The 21,342-nt window shown below is 57.6% G+C and overlaps 1 protein-coding gene across 8 annotated transcripts in view; it reads left to right on the plus strand.

Annotated features, from left to right (window-relative positions):
- LRIG1 (leucine rich repeats and immunoglobulin like domains 1) overlaps positions 1–21,342 on the plus strand; it is a 92,605-nt gene that overhangs the window by 58,366 nt on the left and 12,897 nt on the right. For 6 of the 8 annotated variants that reach the window (XM_036430583.2, XM_036430584.2, XM_045578947.1 and 3 more), the window contains 8 exons: positions 6,501–6,638; positions 8,995–9,138; positions 10,554–10,697; positions 13,079–13,222; positions 14,135–14,278; positions 14,907–14,987; positions 17,792–17,863; positions 18,446–18,517. In XM_036430583.2, coding sequence (XP_036286476.1) covers positions 6,501–6,638; positions 8,995–9,138; positions 10,554–10,697; positions 13,079–13,222; positions 14,135–14,278; positions 14,907–14,987; positions 17,792–17,863; positions 18,446–18,517 — 939 coding nt within the window. Of the gene's footprint in view, positions 1–559; positions 566–6,500; positions 6,639–8,994; positions 9,139–10,553; positions 10,698–13,078; positions 13,223–14,134; positions 14,279–14,906; positions 14,988–17,791; positions 17,864–18,445; positions 18,518–21,342 lie in introns of all 8 variants that reach the window. The other 2 variants (XM_036430585.2, XM_045578950.1) reach the window with 2 other exon arrangements.

The following is a 21,342-nucleotide window of genomic DNA, read 5'->3' on the forward strand; positions in this document are numbered from 1 at the left end:
CTGGGCTCTGTTCCCCGCGATGGCCACACAGCCTGGTGCTCTGACTCTCGGGGCCCTGAAGCATCCGGTGTGGTGGAGAGGACACATCCAGGTCTGGGTGTGAGGGACCAGGGTGCTGGGCGGGGAGGGAGGGAGGGAGGAGACAGGGATGTGCTGACACTTCCAGAGGAGGCCAGGGCACGTCGGCCTGCACGGGCTTTTCTGACCCCCCACTAACTGGTGGGAATTCAGGTGCAAGGGCTCCTTTTCCTGGCTTCCCATCTGCTGGTCAGCTGTGGTAGCCCTCTGTCCTGCCCAGATAGATGCCAGGACAAGTTACTTCTGTCCTGTCACAACTGCCCCCGACATCCCTGCCAGCGTTAAGGGCACAGCCTTCTCCCTGGAGAGAGTGGTCAGGTCGCCTCTGGTCCATGGTGGGTGATGCTCTCAGCTGAGTCCTTGAGACCCTTCTCTGCCAGCCTGGCAGGAGTTGGGAGGCATCAGTGCAGATGGAGACTGACCAGTGCCCGAGCTGTCGGGGGCGGGTGGGATGGAGGGGCTGGGTCCACTGCCTGACCAGACAGCTGTCACCTTTGCCAGCCCTGGCTGATCAATGGCTGTGTTTGGGGATAAATTGAACTTGGGAAATGTACAATGAACTTGAAAATCCATTTTATTTGACATTTTCTTTTAAACATGTGTCAGCTTTTCTACCTAAAAAGTGAATTGTACATTCACTTTTTGGAAAGTTAATGGGTTGGTTGGTCTTGTGTCCTTGTTCCCCCTGCATATCATTCTGTTGTTTGGGTTGGTGGTGGAGACGGTAGGAGACTGAGCTAAAGTTGTAATTCACTTGTTTAATCGGCAAGTATTTATTGAGTGCCTTTGTAAGTTCCAAGCGTAATCCTAGGTGCTAAGAATATAGCAGAAAAGATTGACTAGAAATCCCAGCCCTTGTGCCGTTTACATTCTGATGGTGTAATGACCTCAGGAGGTTTTGTTTTGTTCTGTTTATACTTCATAGACTTTTAGAGCAGTTTGGGGTTTACAGAAGGATGGAGTGGAAAGTACAGAGACTTCCCATACCCTTCCTCCAGGCTGCACTCTTCTAACGTTTTGCATAAGGGGGGTGCATTTGTCACAATTGATGGGCCAATAGCACATTATTATTAACTGAGCCCACAGTTTACATTAGGTTTCACTGTTTGTGTTGTACATTCTGTGGGCTTCCGCAGTGTTTAATGCTGTGCCCTGGCTCAGAGTGTCACCCAGAATAATGTCACCGTCCACAGTCCCTGTGCTCTCCATCCTCTCTCCCCAAACCACTGGCACTCACTGGTCTTCTAATGCCCCATAGTTCCCCCACTTTCAGAATGTCACTGATTTGGGGTCAGACAGTAGCAGCCTTTGCTGATTGGCTTTCTTCACTCAGCAGTGAGTACTCTGTAAGAGGTTTGGCTTTGCTTGTTGTTTGTGCATCTGAAAATGGAATGCAGATGCCGCTGGTTTGGATTGGACGCTGAGGCCCTGTAGCCATTCCCAGGTTGGGCCACTCTAGACTTCAGAGCCCTGGGGCTGACCCCTCCGCACACAGTGTCTTCACTCAAGGTCGTGGGCCCAGTGGACGTGCATAAGCTGAAGGTGGGAGGGCCACGCGGGGTCTGCTGCCTGGGCTGTGACGTCACGTTTTCCCTGCAGGGAGTTCATCAGGGTGGTTCATCGGAGACCCTGAGGGGAGCGGAGGCCAGAGGAAGTGAATGGTCGGGAGGTTGGTTGACACAGCTCAGTCCTGACTTTGGAGGGCTGACCCCGCCTGGCGCAGGCTGTTTATCCCGCCACTGGCCACTGTTGTTTTTTATCAGATCTCCACCTGAATAAACAGATCCCGCCGACCGTCCTCTGCAGCCAGGCTGAGGATCTGCCAGGATTCCTCAGGGAGCCCTGATTCACCAGCAGAGTGTGTGTGTGTGTGTGTGTGTGTGTTTTAAGGGGGGGCAGGTGGATGGTGGGGGGGGGAGAGGGAAAGAGGGAGGGAGGGAGGGAAGGAAAGAGAGAGGAGGGGGGCGTGGAACCTGTTCATTCCAATTCCCACTTCCTGTTCAGCAAATAACCCAGGCTGGGCCGGTTCTGTGAGGCACTGGTTTCTTGGATCAAATGATGGATTTGTGCAATAGAACAGATGGTTTTGCTTTCCTTTTTTAAAGAAGATGAATGTAAAGGAAGCTAGTGAGAGGATGATACTCTTGGCTGTCCTTTGGAGGAAGCACTTCCCTTCAGGTTGGCCTGGAAAGCTCTTCTTTTTAAAACCACCTTCCCTTCATCTTCAAGGTGCATGCGGGCACTGGTCTACACCCGGTACATGCACCTTTTTGCCAAGTTGGGACTTAGAATTAGTAATTATATGTTTTTTCCCAGTGTGTCGCTCATTAGGTCCCCAGTCATATAAAATGATTCCATCTGTCAATGAACAAGATTAGATTGAGTTTGGCCTTGCTCAGTGGCCCAGGCTTGTTCTTGTGCTCTTTGTGGGGCGGAATGAAGGAAGAGAGTGCGGATGAATGAAGTAGCATGAGACATGGCATTTGGGTCAGATGGCTTTCGGACTCCTTTCAACTGTGGGGAATTGGTTTAAAGGAAAACAGCCAGTTCCAGGGAACTGCGGGGAGGACGAGGGGCGGTGCGCTCTGCAATAGGGAGGCGTTAAACCAGAGGCAGAACGTGGTTCTCACACGGGGCCAAAGCTGCATGGGCCCTGGAATTGGAATCCAGGTTCCTGCCCCAGAAGTCCAAACAGGTTGCTACAGTGTGGCCCAGGGGCCAAATCTACTAGTAGCTTTTGTCAGTAAAGTTGTACCGGAGCACAGCCACGCTCATTGAGGTGTTGTCTGTGGCACTTTTCCTCCAACATCAGAGGTGAGGAGTTGGGTGGATACTGCCATGACCCACAAAGCCTGGCCCACGGGAGGAACCAAGTACAAGCCATGTGACCCTGACCCTGCCTCCGTTGGCCCCCTCACTCCTGCTTCCTGGCTGTTCTCTGTGACCTGAGATCTTTTCCACGCTATAAGGGAATACCTTGAAAAGTGGAACAATCACTCATGATAAAAAGTTTTAAAAGTTTGTTCAAATGCCTCTGCCTATCTTCCAGTCTAATTTAACGTCGTCCCAGAAAATGTAGCCATGTGGCCAGAGCTTACCTTGCCAGAGCTTCAGTCTTTGATGAAGATTGGTTTTATTTTTGAAGCCTCGAACAGGTGTTGGCTTACTAGCTTCTGCTCTGTTAGGCTCTCCTCGCCCAGAGGGCAGCCCGCGGGGAAGCCTGCACAAGGCCGAGTGAAGGCCACATGCTCTGCCACACGCTCCCCTGTCACTAAAGAGCCTCGTGCTGTGGGTGGGGGAGGCTTCTGCTCCCCGCTCCTCCCCTCCCGCCCCCTTTTTTGTAAGCCTAGGCCATCACTCTGACCCCTTTCAGATACAGACGTGTGAGGACACCGCCTCGGTGGGTCTATGCTCCGCTGCCCACCAGAGGTGCGTGAAGGAGAGCAGGAGCCTCACTTCCTCCGGCTGCGCTGCGCTGCTCAGAGCCTCTGCGGGCTGGCCGCTCCCACGGGCCCGGCGCGGCACAGGCGAGGCCTGGGTTGACCAGGAAGCAGGCAGCTGGCGTACAGGTCTAAGCAAGCTGTTTGGAAGGTTTAGGGGCCGGGGAGCCTCTCGGATGGACTGTGGGTGGGCCTGCTGCCCTGGCCTTGTGTGCTGGCTCCTTCACTTCCCATCTGTGACTCTGCAAATCCCAGCTGCCCTGAGCCTGTTTTTCCAAAGGAGAGGCCAGGAATGGGACTAGGACCCACCTCACGTGCGCGTTCGCTGGGTCGGCCCGGCCTGCTGCCTGTAGGTGTTCAGTTATTGGCCAGCTTCGCTGTAAGAACACAGACAAGGGTTCAGAGGTTCGGAAGATGAGTGTGCACCTTCTTTGGTTTTGTTGGTGATTTTGAGGCCCCACCATACCACTTTCTGCAGCAGTCCCCCGGGTTTCGGTTTCTCCACAGCCCTAACGATCGTGGTGCTGATCATCTTTTCATGTGCTCTTGGCCATTGGTGAGCCTTTTCTGGGGGGAAGCATCCATTCAAGTTCTCTGCACATTTTGTAATCAGGCTGCCTGGGTGGTGTTGAGGGCGGGGCTGTCTGTATAGTCTAGAAGCAGCCACTCCCGGATAGGTGGCAAGTGGGCGAAGACCCACGTGTGGCCTTGTGGCCTGCTCACCTGGTTATCTTGACGCCTGCAGATTAGAGCACAGGGCGTCCCATTCAGTGCCCCTCTGCTGCCATCTCCTATGGACCTCCCCTCCTTCTGTCTCATGTCTGCGTCTGTGTTGCCCCTCTCCTGGCCCTGTGACATGATTCCTCCCCTGGCCCTGTGACATGATTCCTGCTCATCAGCCTGATCCGGAGGCATTGCCCCGCCTGCCCTGCCAGCTCCAGGACCCCCTCTGCTCTGCCCTGCTGCATCCCTGTCTCCGGCGTCGGCATCCTGCCCTCCAGTAGGGCACCAGCACCCTGGTCTCCAGGCGCATCCTTCCTGCCTCTGTATATCGCCCAGGCTCCTCTGCCCACTCTCATCTCCATGGCGCCTCACTGTTCCGTTCCCTCAGGAGCTCTCCCAGCTCCCAGCTAGTCAGCACCCCCAGCGCGGGGCGGGGGCGTTCCTGGCTCAGTGAGAAAACAGGCTGACAGGACGGGAGATGTGTGTACGATGAAAGGCAGCGGAGGCAGGGAGAAGTGTGGGTTCCAGCAGCTGCCCGTGGCCCCTCCACTGTGTGCGGCCCCCTCTTTGTTCCCCTTCAGGCCCTGGCGCCCCTTTCCGTCCTTTCAGAGGCGTCCTGGCTCCCACAGTTCCCGGGAAGGCAGGCTCTGCTGCCTTTTCCTCTCTTTTTCCCATACTTTACATAATAAAGGTTCCCTTTTCTTTTCTCTTACCCTTTCTTTTCCTTTTTGAGTCAGAAAACTGCAGAGACTATCTTCACTAAGAACTTCATAATAAAGAACTCAAAGAGCTTGGCGGGGGCAGGCGGGGGCGTGAGGGGAAGAAGCGGTCTTTCATTCTGGAGATTCCCTGGGTGTGGAGCTGAGCCTTGTAAGGGCCGTGGGCTCAGAGCCTGGGAGAGTGGTGAGGACACAAAGGAGGGGTGAGAGGCCCCGGGCTTCTGGGAAGAGGGCCTTGTTCACGCTGCTGGAGCGGATTTGGTCCAGGGTTTGTTTAAAGGAGATGCCACTTAGTAAGCAGCGCCTGGCTCTGTGTGTGTGTGTGTGTGTGTGTGTGTGTGTGTGTGTGTGTGTGTGAGAGAGAGAGAGAGAGAGAGAATGAATATGTCTGATGGCTGCAGCCCTGACACTGCTGACTCCGAGCCTGGCCCAGGGGCGCCGGGACCCAGAGCCAGGGCTGCCCCCACCACACGGGTGTCTGAGCCTCGATGAGACTGGGTGCTGAGACTGCCAGGCTGGGCCGGGTCCACGCACGGCCGCCCCCTCCAGCCTTGCTTTCTTCCATGGACTGTCTTTCTCCCGATGAATAAACACTGGCACGTTGATCAGACTGTAGCTTTGTCAGAAACAGAATTAAAGGTACGTTTGAACCACTGTGGTTAGACGCCTTTCTCGGAGGGGGTGCAATACGGAATCCTTACGCTAACGTCTGCACATGCTTCCGTGTGGGTCAGGGTGGATCACTGTGTCCCCAGAATGAGTAGGGAACTGGGCCACTGGCCAGGTGAGTGGTGGTGGCAGCACAGAGGAAGAGAACAGGAAAGGCCCGGGTGCGAGGGGGCAGCTGCAGGGCATCACCGGGCCGAGTGCTCTGGGCTGAGATGTGGAGCCCACATTTCCAGGCTTGGAAGCAGGATCAGTGACCAGGGCTAGAGGCAGAGGGCGGAGTCAATCTTGTTAGATCCAGTGCCAGGTTCCTGATCTCCTGGGAGATTTTGTCTTTTTAAAAAATCCCTTGTGCCTATCTCCAAGCCGGGCACATGGTAGGTGTTGGTAAAATGTGAGGAGTATAATGACGTGTTGGGATGGATCAAACTGGCTGTGGGCTCTGGTGCCTGCAGCCCTGTAAGTGGGGGTAGGGATGGGGGAGGGGTTTGCACGAGGGCCTGAAGGTTTGAGAGAAGCACTGGGACACTGGGAACTGGCTGGTCGCACCGGCGCTGGCTGACGGGAGGGCATCAGCGAGCCCCGGGTTCTGGTCGTGCCACGCGCTCTGCGGTTGTCTGAAGTGTCCCCTGTGTTCTTGCCCTGTGGGGAGCAGCCTGGCCTAGGAACTCAGACAGACGGGGGTGCTCTGTCTAGCACCACCCAGCCGGTGACAGCTCCAGGGAGGGAGAAGAGGGGACTGCACTTGGAATGTCACTGCGTTTGTAATTTTCTGAGAGCAAAACAGGAAAGAATGTGTCTAAACGAAGTGGTGGGGAAAGGACTTGTTTCTGTGCAAGAAGGCATGCTCGAGTGACCTCCCTCTGCGTTTCAGGCAGCACAACCAGATCCGCAGCGTGGAGGGCCGCCAGCTGATGGCCTACCGGGCGCTGGAGGTGCTGGACCTGAGCTGGAACGACCTGACGGAGGTGCACAGCGCCTGCTTCCTGCGGGGACCGCCCCTAAAGGAGCTGTAAGTGCATCCGCGCTGCGGGCGCCCGGGAGGTGGCAGGGAGGGCGCTTCCTCTTCTTAGCCGAGGCCATGGGCCTGGGCACGGAGCTCCTGTGCGGCCTCTGCAGGGCCAGGGCTGGGCGCCCAGGGCTGTGTCCTCTGTGGGAGAGTGTTAGAGTCAGACAGGCAGCCGAGGCCTGGGGCATACGGGTGAGCTTAGACTCACCACTCAGAGGAGATTTGAGCCTCAAATACAGGCCTGCCCTGGCTACAAAGCCACTCTCTTTCCTGCTTATGGGGCTGCCTCCCAGGAAGGCGGAGAGGAGAGGTGCCAGCACTCGAGGAAGGACGATGGACCTCTGCGAGGCGCCCTGTCCTGTCCGTGCGTCTGTCTAGCACCATGCACCATTGAGACGCTCACTTGGTGCTCCGTGCTGTGGGTTCTCAGAACCGGCTGGGTTTTGCTGTCAGGCTCTCTCATACCATCGGACGGCAGATGCGAGGAAAATTAAAACCTGTTTAACCCACTGCCTGTTGGTGGGAAAAGGCTGCTTTGGGGAGAAACTGAAGGCCCTGGCGGAGGGACACGTTCTGATGACGTGCGAGTGCACTCCCACCCTACTCCATCCTGACACACTGGAGACCGTCTGCGAGGCTGGATGGGTCACGGTGACCCATCTGCTCGCGCGGCCCAGGCTTGGCACGAGCATTTTCCAGGCCCGCAGGGAGCTGAGAGGTTTCTCTCAGGCTGCACTGAGGCCCAGGACTGGAAACGGGAGGCCAGGGTGGAGCCCAGGGCCCGGGCAGGCTCTGCAGAGCTGCCCCCCACTGGACACCTCCTTGTGTGGAACCAGGACACCACCTGCTGAGCGGAGAGGCAGCGCCTTCTCTCTGCCTGAGCGCAGGGCGCTTTCCCTTGGCACATGGGGCGTGTGCCTTTGTCCCAGACGTCCTTCACCCTGGAGTGATGGAAAGAGCCGTCCAGCCCATTTGCACAGGATCCTCCTGTGCCCTGTCCTGGCTGCTGCCTGGTGGAGCGCGAAGATGCCTGTTCCCTCGTCCCTGTAGAAAGTTCTCTAAGCTTCCTCCTTTGGCTTAAGCCACTCAAACCCGTGTTTGTTCGGGGAATCGGAGAGGTAGTGGTAGCGTCTCATGGGAATCTCAGTGTCCCCCTTTCTGTCTTTTCTCCTCTTACCGCTCTGTCAGTGCGCACAGTGGGACCACAGAGACGGACTGTGGGCTGCCGTGCGCTGGGAGGGGAGGTGTCCTTACACGTGTAATCCTGGCAGTGGCTCCCATCGCTGTGCGACTTGTGTTCTGAAGGGATTCTGGGCCAGCCTCTTTAACTGGAGCGTCTTTGATAGATTTAAAAAGGCTTCCATGAATGGGTTTGTGCACACTCATTACATAAGCCATACAAGACCCACTTCAAAATTAAAGACTGTTTCCCCAAATGGTGACATCCACTTGGGCCTTGCCTCACAGTGACTTTCTGCTTCCTGGTGCTTCTCTCACCCTGAACCCTCACGTTGGGTTATGGGTGCTGAGAAGGAATCCTGCAGGTGGCTCTGGAGGTGGCAGAACCCAGCAGGGATGGGGTGTAAGGTGCCAGAGGTGGCAGTGCTTATTTCCACTGTCACCTCCTGGGGCCACCCACTGGCTGCAGTGCATGGCTCCAGGCAGACACAGCTCTGTCCTGCATGGGCGGTGCTGTCCCCTCCTCACTGGCTGTCCAGTGGGTGGTGCTGTCCCCTCCTCACCTGGCTGTCCTGTGGGGGGTGCTGTCCCCTCCTCACTGGCTGTCCCGTGGGGGGTGCTGTCCCCTCCTCACTGGCTGTCCAGTGGGCGGTGCTGTCCCCTCCTCACCTGGCTGTCCTGTGGGGGGTGCTGTCCCCTCCTCACTGGCTGTCCTGTGGGGGGTGCTGTCCCCTCCTCACTGGCTGTCCAGTGGGCGGTGCTGTCCCCTCCTCACCTGGCTGTCCAGTGGGCGGTGCTGTCCCCTCCTCACTGGCTGTCCTGTGGGGGGTGCTGTCCCCTCCTCACCTGGCTGTCCTGTGGGGAGTGCTGTCCGCTCCTCACTGGCTGTCCAGTGGGCGGTGCTGTCCCCTCTTCACTGGCTGTCCTGTGGGGGGTGCTGTCCCCTCTTCACTGGCTGTCCTGTGGGGAGTGCTGTCCCTTCCTCACTGGCTGTCCAGTGGGCGGTGCTGTCCCCTCCTCACCTGGCTGTTCTGTGTAGGGTGCGTGGATGACAGTGTCTCAGGAGGCCTGTGTCACTGGGGTGGTGGCTTATTTTCCCAGGCTGGCGGGTCTGCTCTTCGTAACAGAACAAGGAAAGCCTCCTGCTGACCACTGTATTTTCTCTCCTGGATCTTTCCAGCAACCTGGCAAGCAACCGGATCGGTACCCTGGAGTCCGGAGCTTTTGATGGTCTGTCACGGTCGCTGCTGACGCTTCGCCTGAGCAAGAACAGGATCACCCAGCTTCCTGTGAAAGCATTCAAGCTGCCCAGGTTGACACAACTGTGAGTGTAGAAACCCACATATTAATTCAGGTCACAAATCTGATGGAGGCCAAACCTCCCCAAGGACCTTGGTCAAATGCAGCTCCTTCCTCGCTCGGGGCCCAGCCTGCATGAACAACCCGCAGTGACCCAGTGGCGACAACAGTCACAGCAGACTAGACGCTGGTCTGGTGCCTACGGCTCTTAGGCCACCAAGACCCACTGAGGATGGAGGGTGTGACCTGTGGCCACTCCAGAGCACAAGGAGGACTCCTGCTTGCTAGCCACATGGGTGGGGCTCAGGCTGCGGGGCTCCTTATTGGTTGTGGAGGTTCTGTCTTTTTAAAGGGACCATGCAGTCTGTGCCAGGGCGTCATGGTGCCCAGCGTGGGGGCAGTGTGAGGGAAGTGAGTGTAGCTGGAGGGAGTCCTGAGCAAGAGAGGGCTGTCGTCTTCATCTCCTAGTTGGTGGATGATTTATCTTTTCTGACGAAAGGATTTCTTTATTTAGTTTTTGATGACCAAGGCCCGTACCCTCTGGGAATGGTCCCGAGTTTGGAGTCCAGAAAGCATCTATTTTCAGAACCTGATGGAGTATTTGTTCTAGGTTTATTTCCTGTATCTTCTTTGCAGCAAAAGAATATATCTCAGGAAAATAAGCCACTACTGGGATTTTGTTTAAACAGAGAAAAACCGGTGTTCAGAGCTAGGCGTGACAGCAGAATGGGGTGTATCCAGCGCTGCTTCTGCCTGGCTTCACATGCACCCCACCAGCGCCCGGCTTCTGCCCTGCATCCCAGGTCCTGTTCCTCTGCGGGTCTGTGTGAGGCAGACCATGAGGTTCTGCCCCAGTATTTGGGGAAAACCAAGGGCTTTCTGATGAGCCTCTGTTCCCCGTCCCTCCCACCAGCACTGCTGCTGGACCCAGCCCCCAGATTCCTGAAATCTTGTGGCTAACTGAGGTTTATCACACGGGCCAGAAGCCAAATGCGTGCTCCGTGGCATGCCCAGTGCCCTCACTCCTCGTGGGCAGTGACGGCTCGCTCTCTGTGACTGGGATGCTGCGAGTGCTTCCAGTGGGCAGTGTCACTCCTGTTTGGTCTCGGTGGTTAGGTTTTTCCTGGTGAGGCGTCTGGTGTGGGTTTCTGTTGCTGAGCCGAGGCATCTCACCTGGGGCGTTTGCATCCTGAGTCCTGCCCCCTCCTCGCTGCAGACGGCCATCACGGAGGAATGGGTACCCTAGCTCAGGAGCGCTCCCCTCCTCTGTTCCTCAGCCGGGGCCGGGCAGTGCCGGGGCTGCCTGGTGGGCGCCTTGCACACCAGCTCCACTGAGACCCCCACCCGGGTTTTCCTTGGAAACCCAGCAGTGGCTGTGGGCTTGGCTGCAGGTGAGGGGTCATGCCAGCTGCTCTGAACCCACTGGCTTTGTCTCTTTAGGGACCTCAATCGGAATCGGATCCGGCTGATCGAGGGCCTGACGTTCCAGGGGCTGGACAGCTTGGAGGTGCTGAAGCTGCAGCGGAACAACATCAGCCGGCTGACGGACGGGGCCTTCTGGGGGCTGTCCCGGATGCACACGCTGTGAGTGCGCGGGCCGCGCCGGGGGCCTGTGGTCTGTCTGCATCGCCCTCTGCCCAAGGGCCATTAGGACTTCCCCAGGGCCTCACTCCACGCTTTTGGGGGCTCCAGTTAAGGTGTTTCCCTGGAAGATTAGGACAGTCTCGGGGCAGTTTAGTGGATTTGGTGAGAACATTAGGTAGTGAAGACAGGGACCATCCTTCTGGGGCTCCCCCTACTTCGCTGCTCTCCTCCCATGGCCTCCCCCGCCCCACACCCTACAGAACGTCCCCTTTCCGATTGGGCTCTGACAGTCTGATGTGCGGGTGGGCCAGCATGTCCAGCTCGTCCTGGGAGATGCTCGTTTGGTGAGCTCCTTGGCATTGGTGCAGCTGCCCCTTTGTTCAGGGAGCAGATGTGCCCTTCGCTGCCCGTGCCGCCGCCAAGTCATGCAAAACCGCGAGAGCATGCAGCGAGGGCAGAGAAGGCAGCTGCCCCACCTCTGTTTTCAGACTTTTAGATGTGTCGGCTCTTCGTCAGAAGGAGCCTGCCTTGCAGTTGACCACGTGCTCAGACTGGGAGGAAGGCATGGTGTCCACCTCCTGCCCGCGTCCCCTCCCAAGCTTGTGCTCCCAGAGGCAGTCACGTCTCTTTCCTGCTGAGTTTTCCTGCTTGTTGTCCTGCTGGTGGCTGTGCCACGTTAGACATTTGACTGCTGTCGGTTTGTCAGTCTGAGAGGTCTTGCTTTATGATCAGTGGTTTCACTTGTTCAAGACACTGTCCCGCTCCCTCCAGTCTCCACACATGACGTAACTGTGTTTTCATATTAGTTTTTTATTAGTTTTTTTTGCAACTAAAACAAAAACAATTCTAGTTCCTATTCCATCGTGCTGTCTCTCAACCATGCCTTTTACATTCACACATACATACTTTTACACATTCACATACACACACGCACATATACACACTGTCACATTCACACATACACATATGCTCACACATTCATATACATACACACACATATACTCACATTCATATACACATGCTGACACACATACACTCAGATATACACATTCTAACATTCACACACACATATAACACAATTACTCTTACAATTCACACACACACACTAACACATATATACATACTGACATACACTCAAACATGTACATACTCTCACATATACATATATACTCACACACATACTGACACACATATACACACATGGCTTATACTCACACGTTCTGACATACATTCAGATACTCAAACGCATACACATAACTCACATGCACATAGACACATACACTCAGTCACATACACACATATGCCCCCCCCCACACACACACGTTGCCTCACGCTTAATATTACAAGGACTTTGGGCAGCCACACACACACACACTCACTCACCACCCACATACATGCACTCACACGCACGCTAACACATGCACACACATAAACACACACATACATGTACTCACACACACTGAGGATGTGCTTCTCCCTCTCTCCTATACCTGCCTTGGACCGGGTGTACCTCTGTTTTTACATATTTAAGTACACTTTCACTTAATATCTTAAAGCTGTCATTTTAGACTTTGACATCTAGGTGGTTGTGTGCTGGGTTGGCTGAGCTGAAAGAGAATTTGCAGGAAAGTGCAGTGAGCTCGCACACGTGGTTTTCATGTTGAACAAATGCACACACGGTGGGTGATCAGCTGCCTGAGTTAGCTGTAAGCGTCATGCTTCCTTTTGTGCAGCAGCAGCAGGTGGGCGGATAACGGCGGATGTGGCTGCCCAGGGTCCTGCTAACACGAGGTGGGGCAGCATGTGGGTGATGGCTTCTGTTCCGGGTGAGGCCGTGCAGGCCCAGGCTGCAGGCCAGAAAGCCGGTGGCAGTGTCCTGGCTTCCTCTTGGCAGAAGCGCGAGCCTCCAGTGCATGCTGAATTTTCTCGTGTCCCTCTCGGCATCCCTGTGGAGTAGTTTTCTTGGGCACCTCCATTTTCCAGACGTCCAGGTCATGTAGCTCACAGAGGAGCAAAATTGGGATTTAAATCCAAGGGGTCGCCGCCAGAGCTAAAGCTGTGTCTCTGGCGGTTTCCTCTTCTGTAAGGTTTTTCTTTCATGGGCTCTGTCTGCCCTCTGTGTGCAGCTCATCTGCCCCTCTGTGTGCTTGCTTCTGAACCTGGCCTGGTCACTCACCATAATCTGTTTGGGTTTTCCTGTCTTGTCCTACACGTATACGTACACACATGCACGCACACATGTACACACTCGTGTACTGTTATTGGGTCCTTGGTGCCGACCAGAGTCTCTGCGGTGTTGGGTCCTGGGCGCCAGCCCCTGCCCTCGCCATGGGACGTGGCTGGGGCCACCGCCTCCATCGCGCATGTGGCTGTCTTTGCAGGCACCTGGAGCACAACAGCCTGGTGGAGGTGAACAGCGGCTCGCTCTACGGCCTCACCGCCCTGCACCAGCTCCACCTCGGCAACAACTCCATCTCCCGCATCAACCGCGACGGCTGGAGCTTCTGCCAGAAGCTGCACGAGCTGTGAGTGTCACCCGCTGTGCGCTGTGCCATTAGACACTGCCTCCTGGCGTGGCTGGCGGCCTGGGCGTCCCACAGTTCAGTGGGCGGGTGGGCTCGGACGGGCAGCTCAGAGGAGGCACTGGCTGTCAGCAGGGAGGCCAGGGCCCAGCACCAGGCCCGGAGCAGGACCCCAAGGCTGTAGACATCGGTGGTTTGAGCTTGACCCTTCCTGCTCCCCTCCCTCTGTTCCCTAGGGGGGGCCTGGGCCGCCTGGCTTGGAGAGGGTCCTGGCAGCCTGCAGGAGGATCTCCTTGCAGCTGTTCAGAGCTGTTGCACAACAGTGGCTACAAGGAGCACGGACTTCTTCCGGGAAGGGGCTACTGGGCTCAAACACAGAAAGGACTGTGGGCCTGCCTGAGAGATGGTGACAGGCTGAGGGACGAGTTACAGGCCCTCGCGGTCTCTGCCTTCCTGCGTAGCCAGGTCGCCACACTGGCTCCTCCCCTTCCTCCCCACCCTGGCCTGGAGGCGAGGCGCCTGTGCCTGTGACTGCCTTTTACTGAGACAGATGGCCCTGCGTCCCTTTCGGAGACTCCCCGACAGGCCCGGCTGGACACAGGAGCCCGCGCTGGTGTCCATGGTCCCTAAGACGGCGTGAGGCGGCCGGCCAGGGTGGGCGGCAGGGTGGACACGTCCCTGCCCCGCTCCTGCCCCTGCCCCACTCCCGCCCCAGCTCTGAAAGATGGTTGTTCTGGAGGAAGAAAGTGGATCCTCATTGCGTCTTGTTACTTCAGCTTAACAAGTGCAAGGTTTCTCAGTCCCAGTCTTAGTTGAGGCCCCTTTCACCGGCTGCCATGGCTGATGCCCAGGAGGGGAGAGGGAACCTGGGCAACCTCAGTGACATGGCTTCCCTCCCCCGTCTCTCCCTCCAAGGACTCTGTCCTTCAACAACCTCACGCGGCTGGACGAGGGGAGCCTGGCCGACCTCAGCAGCTTGAGCATCCTGCGCCTCAGCCACAATTCCATCAGCCACATTGCGGAGGGCGCCTTCAAGGGACTCAGAAACCTGCGTGTCTTGTACGTCTCACTGTGGGGGGGGTGGGGGGGTGGGGGGGCCCCCACTGGGGGGCAGGTGGGCAGCCAGATGCTTGGTTGAGGCCCCTTTCACCAGCTGCCAGTCAGAATTGGACCCAGAACAGACCTATTCAGTGCGCAGTCTCACCCCTTTATATTATCAGCTGGGAAAGAACTGGTGCGCGTGTTGACCCGTGTACTGAAAGGTTGTGGGTTTGAGTCCTGATCAGGGCAAGTACAGAAGGCAGCATCCAGTCAATGCTCTCTCACATAGATGCTTCTCTCTCTCTCTACCTTCCCCTCTCACTAAAAGTCAATTAGCTTGTCTCGGTGAGGACTAAAGAGAAAGGAAAGGAAAAGCGTCTCTGGTTGGTGAGAGAGCAGATGGAAACCTGACTTAGTACCAGGCCAGGTGTCTGCAACCCCTCTTCTTGGCCCCGCCCACGGGGAGCAGCTGAGGTGGGGGAGCTGCTTGTTCAACGCACGTCAGGCCTGTGGGAAGCTGGGAAGGCCAGGCTCACCACACGGCTCGGCTGCCGTGCCTCTCTCCCTTGAGTGTCAGTCTGTCCTCCACCTCCTGTGAAGACGGAGCTGGGTGCTGGGTGGTGAGCTGTCTGTCTGTCTTCCCCAGGGACCTGGGCCATAACGAGATCTCGGGCACCATAGAGGACACAAGTGGTGCCTTCACGGGGCTCGACAGCCTCAGCAAGCTGTGAGTATGCCGACGTCTCCCGGTCCCTGGTCCCGGGGCAGCCAGGGAGGGCTGGCGTGCGTGCGTGTGTTCCTTTGGGAAGAGGAGTCTGAGTAGGAGAGAGGGAGGCGTACTGCCAGCTTCTCGGGCCAGGGCTCCTGTGGCCTGGGCGTGGCTTCTTTAGGGCTGAAGACCTGGTGTCCGGAACTGATGTGAAAACAGCCAAGTCTTCCCTGGTTCTTTGCAGAAAGGAGCCTTAACCATTCCCTCAGTTTCTAGAAATGGTGCGAAACGTGGAAAGCGAGTCTTGAATCAGTATTTTTGTTGTCCATCATAATTTTTAAGAGTCGTTTATAAGGGTAATGGAGTAGCTGTTCTTCATTCGAGGTGTCTGCTGTTTTGCTTTGTTCTGAGTTCCTAGACGTGGCCAGTCATTCTGTGAGGCCTGCGTGCCACCTCTAACAGTCCCGAGGCAGGCTGTCTGCCGGGCGGCCTTTCTGCCGTTGAGGAAACAACTGGAGGGGTTTGTCCAGGACCACGTGGCTGGTGGGTGGTGGGTGGCACTCACCCACGTGTCTCCCCAGCACTCTCTGCAGGAGCGGGGACCGGAGCAGTGACCACTGTTTGCCTGCCTCTCCGAGGGGGGTTCGGAGGAGGACAGACCGAGGAGACGAGCCTGCGGCCCGAGCTGCCCCCGACGCAGGCGGGGGTGGGAGGAAGTAACATCCGGGAGCAGGGAGCAGCAGTGCGGCCTGGGGAGCCTGGGCAGGAGAGGGTAGTGAATGTTTCTGATGTGTCTTGAGAAGGAGTTGCATACCTTCTGTACTCAGAAGCTGTGTGGCCTGAGGACTGTGTCTCTCCTTGCATCCTGTGTTCTGACAGCTCGTCACAAATGCCAGTCAGTTCTTTTCCAGGAAAATGCTCCTCCCCCCTCCCCCCCTCCCCCCCCTCCTGGCCCCTTTCCCCATGACAGCACAGTGTGGGGGCTGCCTCTCCGAAGCCCCTCTCTTCCTCCACAGCAGCCTGGCCTGGGGCTGTCCTCTGCCAGCAAGCCCTGCCCCCACCCCAGATGTCTGCAGGAGAATGTGGGCCTTGTTTTCATCTGCCCCCTGGGTGATCAGCCTGCATAATTGAGAACTTGAGAATTTGTTTTATTGCTATTGTCACCATTAGAAATAACAGCCTGCCCTCGTTGTAGAAGAGGTCAGTGTGACGGGTGTTTAATGGATGAAATAATCACAGATTTCACCAGTCAGAACATTTGCTGGGACCTGGAGCTGAGTAATGCGAGGTGGGGTGCTTTGGGGCGAGGGGTTCAGTGCCAGGGTGCTGTTACTGCTCCGCTTCGGGGAGGGGGCCGGAGGAAAAGGGGAGGCCCCTGGTTAGCGTGGCCGCCAGCATCTGTATACAGTGTATTTGGTGTAAATTATAAGCTGCAGATTGAGGTGGTGGACATCGGATGAGACTCCAGATCCTTGCAGGCTGCCTCCGGAGAAAGGAGGGCAGCGGGGTCTTGGCCTCCGTGCCCCCGTCACCTCTGAGGCAGCCAGCAGCTGGCTGTGTCTGAGCTGCACTCAGTTGCTGGGGGAGGGGGTTCCTAAGCAGAGGCCCCTGAGGAGAGTGTGTTCCTGGCAGGCAGGGGAAGCCCCGCAGACTCGGGCTCACGGTGGCCAGGCAGCAGGCGGAAGCAGTGCCGCCTCCGGGGCTGGCGGCTGCGTCTGTCGTGTCTTTCTGAAGGAGCACCTGGGGCTTGCCACGTCCCCGGGGCCCTTGCAGTTCAGCTGGAGCTGGGCCCAATGGGCTGCCCGAGTTCTTGGATTTCTTCAAGGCTGTGTTTTCTGTCTTTTGTCCTTTCGGGGAGGTCAGGGCTTTGTTTCTCTAGTGGGTCCCAGTCTTCACGTAGGTCTGCAGGAGGAGCTGGCCTGAGTCGAGATCTTGCTCCTGATTCTCAGTGGATCTGGATGAGGAACCTCCCCCTTCCCCCTGCATGAGCCAGGCCGGCTTTTGCGTCCCCCAGGTCGCAGCTCAGATGGCCAGGGTCGGCTCCCAGCAGTCCCTCTAACGGGCCTGGGCTCTCGGGTGCTCGGAAGCCAGCGCCTGTGCGTCAGGCTCTCATCAGAGCGCCTGTGCCGAGGAGGGGACCCTGAGACCTTGGTTCTTTTGTTCCCTGCTGGAAGCAGGGGCCCCCAGGGGCCGGGCAGGAGAACACCTCTGCTGGGACGTGGTGAGCCTGGTCCGTGGGCGCCGTTGACAATCTGGGTTCTTGTTCAGGAGGCCAGGGCGCCGCACCTGCAGGCCCCGAGGGCTCCGCGGCAGGTCCCAGCTCCCAGGCCCAGGTGCAGACTAGGGCGCCAGCTCCGTGACCCTCCCCCGCCTCCTTGGGGAACCTCCATCCAGAATGCAGTTTCCAGTCGGTGGCGTTTGGTTCTGAGTTTTCATTTCCATCGCTGACCACGTCCTTGCTCTCCTCTGCGGCCACGGCTAACCTTCAGCCCCACCCTCGGGTGGTCCGCGGAGAGGGGCAGGACCAGGCGATTTCCACTTAATGTTTCGAGGGGCCTTTCTGGCAATTCCAGGCTGTCATCGCCGCTGAGTTCTAATGAAGACAGTCAGTCTTTCCTTTCCCAAAGCGAAGGCCTGTGCTCTTCAGCCCCGTGAGCTCAGCGCAGGTCAGGTTTCCACCTGCCTGTCCCGGACACACTTACCAGGCAGCACTGCCCTAATTGTGTTCTCTTCCTCCCGCCCCTCCCTTGTTCTCCCCCACCCTACCCCACCCCCGCTCCCCCACCCTCCACTCGCCCGTTTTGGATGTTTGGAAACTGCAGATCTCTGTCTGGAAACAAGATCAAGTCGGTGGCTAAGAGAGCATTCTCCGGACTGGACAGCCTGGAGCACCTGTGAGTACCTGGGCAGGCCTTCCCTACCGGCCACCAGGTGCGGCTCTGGAGCCGCTGGCCACTTCACCACGGTTATAAGCCGAGATGCCGGCGATCAGAAATGCCAGCTGCTTCCTTCTCGTTATGTCAGCTTCAGCTCTGGCCTTTACTTGCCTGTGCCAGGAGCAGTTGCACTGCACACGGCCCGGGGTGAGCTCCCATTAATGCAGCTGGTGATGGATAGGTCCCCTCCACCTCCTGCCCTGCTCTGGGCCCGGCCCCTCCACGCTCCAGGGCCCAGCCCAGCCCAGCATCGCCGCTGCAGTGGCTTCAGAGAACTAGCGGGAAGTTTTCTGACTGTCGGGTGGTGAGCGGGCCTCTCCTGGCTCTCCCCTGAAGGCTGGCTTGGTTCCAGACTTTTTCCCCGTGCTCCTGCCATGTCTGTGAAAAGAGCTCGGGCAGTGCAATCAGGACCGGACATGGGTCTGGCTCCCCCCCGAGGCTCCCTGCACAGCCAGGCTGCCTGGAAATCCTGAGCCCCGGGCTCAGATGCCTAGGAGGTGCCCGGCGCGCTCTGCCTCAATAAAGCGTGTTCTTTTGCAGGAACCTTGGTGAGAATGCGATCAGGTCTGTCCAGTTCGATGCCTTTGCGAAGATGAAGAACCTCAAAGAGCTGTGAGTACCTGGGGTTCTGGGCCCCTGTTAGCACCAGCAGTTTCAGAGCAAGGAATGCCTTGTTTGGATTGTGCCTTATCTTATGTAGTAGTTGTTATCACTTACCGTGGTGCTTAAGTTAAATTTCCTTTTACAAAGATTCCCTGTGGGGTTACTCTGGACCAGGGGTGAGCATACCACATTCCAGCAGTCTCCGGCTCTGGATGCCGTGGGGTCTGCCTGGGCAGTGCGGACTGGCTGTAGCGGGCGGTGGCCGTAAACTGTGTGTGAGGGGTGGGGGCCGGGGGCCAGGCAGCTGGGTTTACAAGAGATGGCCCGGCTGCGGCTCTAAGTCAGGGGCCACGGGCTCTCCAGACCATGCAGCCACCCCTTTAATTAGGGCAGGGACACGATTTCATCTTCTGGGTTTGCTTAAAATGAAGGATCTGTGTTGAGTGGCTGTGTTAATGAATGTGGGCTGTGAGCAGGGCAGAGGTTACTGTGGGGCATCCAGGTCCAAGGCGCCTGGAGTTCACGGTGTGTGTGTGCTGTGGGCCTGTCATCGAAGGCCCATGGATGACGGCCGGAGCTCCCTGTGTCCTGACTGTGGCAGAGGAGCTGGTCTCGGGACCTGGGCAGCAGTTCCCATGATCCTTTCCTCTTCCTGTGCAGAAATCTGGTGCTGAAGCCAGTGAGTCCTGGCCACCAAGTTGGTTCCCTGAGGTGTGGCTGCGGTTCTCACAGGAGGACTGTCTGCCCCCTGACGCTTCTGAGGCCGCTGGGGACCTCAGATTGCAGGCAGGCAGACAGGGGCGTAGGAACCAGAGCGGGAAGCAGGCCTGGCGACACCCTTGTGGTACGACTGGACTGAGGTTCCAGCCCGCCCCGTAGGCGCTTTTCAGAGCGTCCTGTGTTAGAGCGGAGTGCGCGGGAGGAGGGGCGCACGGACGGGGTGACGTGGCACACGGAGCCGAGCGTTGATTGTGAAGTCTAAGCAGCGAGAATGTGTTTATGTGACATTTCTTCCAACCTTTCTGCTTTTGAAACTTTTCAAATAATAATGTTAAAAATAGCTATGTAAATGGGGAGAGGATATTTGAGAGAAAGGGAAGGACAGGGAGATAAGATGTCCCTTTTGGCCTTCTATAAATTCCGGTTTCCTGAGACAGGGTTCTAGTTGGAAGCAGCTAGACCCTTCCAGGTGCGGACACGGCCCTCCCACCCCCGCATCTGCGGCGGAGGCAGGGCTTGGCCCTCGGCCTGCGTTTCCCAGCAGGCGCTGCGCGGACCAGCTGTGCCTGGCCCCGGGCCCAGCCCGCTGCCGGGGAACCAGCGATTCCACTCGGTCGTTTTCTTCCCCGTCCGACGGAGGCAGGTTGTGCTGTGTGCTTAGTCATCCTCCGGGTAGATTTCCACAGCGGTGATGAGAAACACACTGGGAGCTGGAGTCATGGAAGGCACGAGGGAGCCGCGGACAGAGCGCTGGGCCGGCCGGCGGGGACGCTGGCGAGGCTGTGCTGGGAGCCGGGGCCGGAGGCGTTCGGTCTGCAGGGCCTTGGGCCGCTGGCAGGGTCCTTGTCCAGTCTCAGCCCAGCCTTTCTTTGCAGCGACTCGTGTGTGTGGACGGAGGCCAGGCCCTCCCTGTCCTGTGGTCCTTAGGAAAGCTCTCTCTCCTCCGAGCGTCCGTGGTTTGTGCGGCCTGGGCTCCCGGGGGGGCTTCATGGTGGAGGATGGGGAACCCCTCGGGGTGGGATGTGGGAACGCGGGCCAGCAAAGATGCTGAGGGTGTGGTGTGAGGCTTGACCCCTTCCACACATGTTTCTCACCCAGGACCATGTCCCAGTTAGTTCCTGTGGCTCCGATGAGATCTGTCCCTGTCCCCCAGTGGGTGCTGAGCGCCACGCAGGGAGGGCCCCCGTGTCTGGCTGGACGTTCCTGTCCCAGCCCCGGGCTCTCCTGCTGCTTGAGAGGAAGGGGCGGCACCCAGATCCCCTCCCTGGAGTGACACGTGAGCTTCTGTCAGGGAGCACTCCCCTCCGCTCATCACCAGGCCATTGACTCTTCGCAGAACAGCCCCCCTCGGTCTGAGCACAGAGCTACCTGCCCACCAAGGGAAGATAAAAGCTAATGCTGATTTGAAGGTTTGGCCTGGGCAAGCGACACACTTATAATGGCTTTGAGGCAATTGTTCTGTCTTTAAAAAGCTCCTTCCCAAAGTCAGCTTAGTCCGGGGCGGCAGGAGCGGCGGGAGGCGAAGGTGTAAGTGGCTAACGGCTCAGCGTCGCTTCTGGCTGTGACCAGGCCCTGGCTCCTCCGCAGCCAGAGGGAAACGGGGAGCACCAGCTGCCTGGCTGCTTCGGGTGGCATCTGAGGAAGGCGGTGGGTGAGACGGAGGCTGATGGCGTGATGTTGGCCCGTGTGATGCTTGGAGTGTCCGGGCACATGTGTCCTGGGGACAGTGTGTGACCAGGAGCCAGTGTCTCCTGGGCCCCGGGGACAGGGCATTGAGACCCGGGTTGGCTTATCTTCGAGTGACTGCTCAGGAAGGAATGTCCAGAGGCGGCGATTCCGATTTCTGTTTAAAAGCGGATCCTCAGTTGCTGAGAAATGAAAATGAAAATATTCTCTGTTTTGGTTGGAGCCTCACAAAACCAAAGTGGCGCGTTCCCATGCCCCAGCAGCGCCGGGAGCTCAGCTCTGAGTGCGGGGCCGCGGGCCTCCTGGTGCTGGTGAGAGACGCAGGCGGACGGCGCGGGGGCCAGGCTGCCCTCCGAGGAGACACGCAGCCCTGCCCCGACAAGGCTCAGTCGTGCGGAGTGGCCCCCGCAGTCGGTGCAGCACTGAGA

Source organism: Pipistrellus kuhlii, unplaced genomic scaffold, assembly GCF_014108245.1.
Source record: "Pipistrellus kuhlii isolate mPipKuh1 unplaced genomic scaffold, mPipKuh1.p scaffold_m20_p_11, whole genome shotgun sequence".
Taxonomy (NCBI): Eukaryota; Metazoa; Chordata; class Mammalia; order Chiroptera; family Vespertilionidae; genus Pipistrellus; species Pipistrellus kuhlii.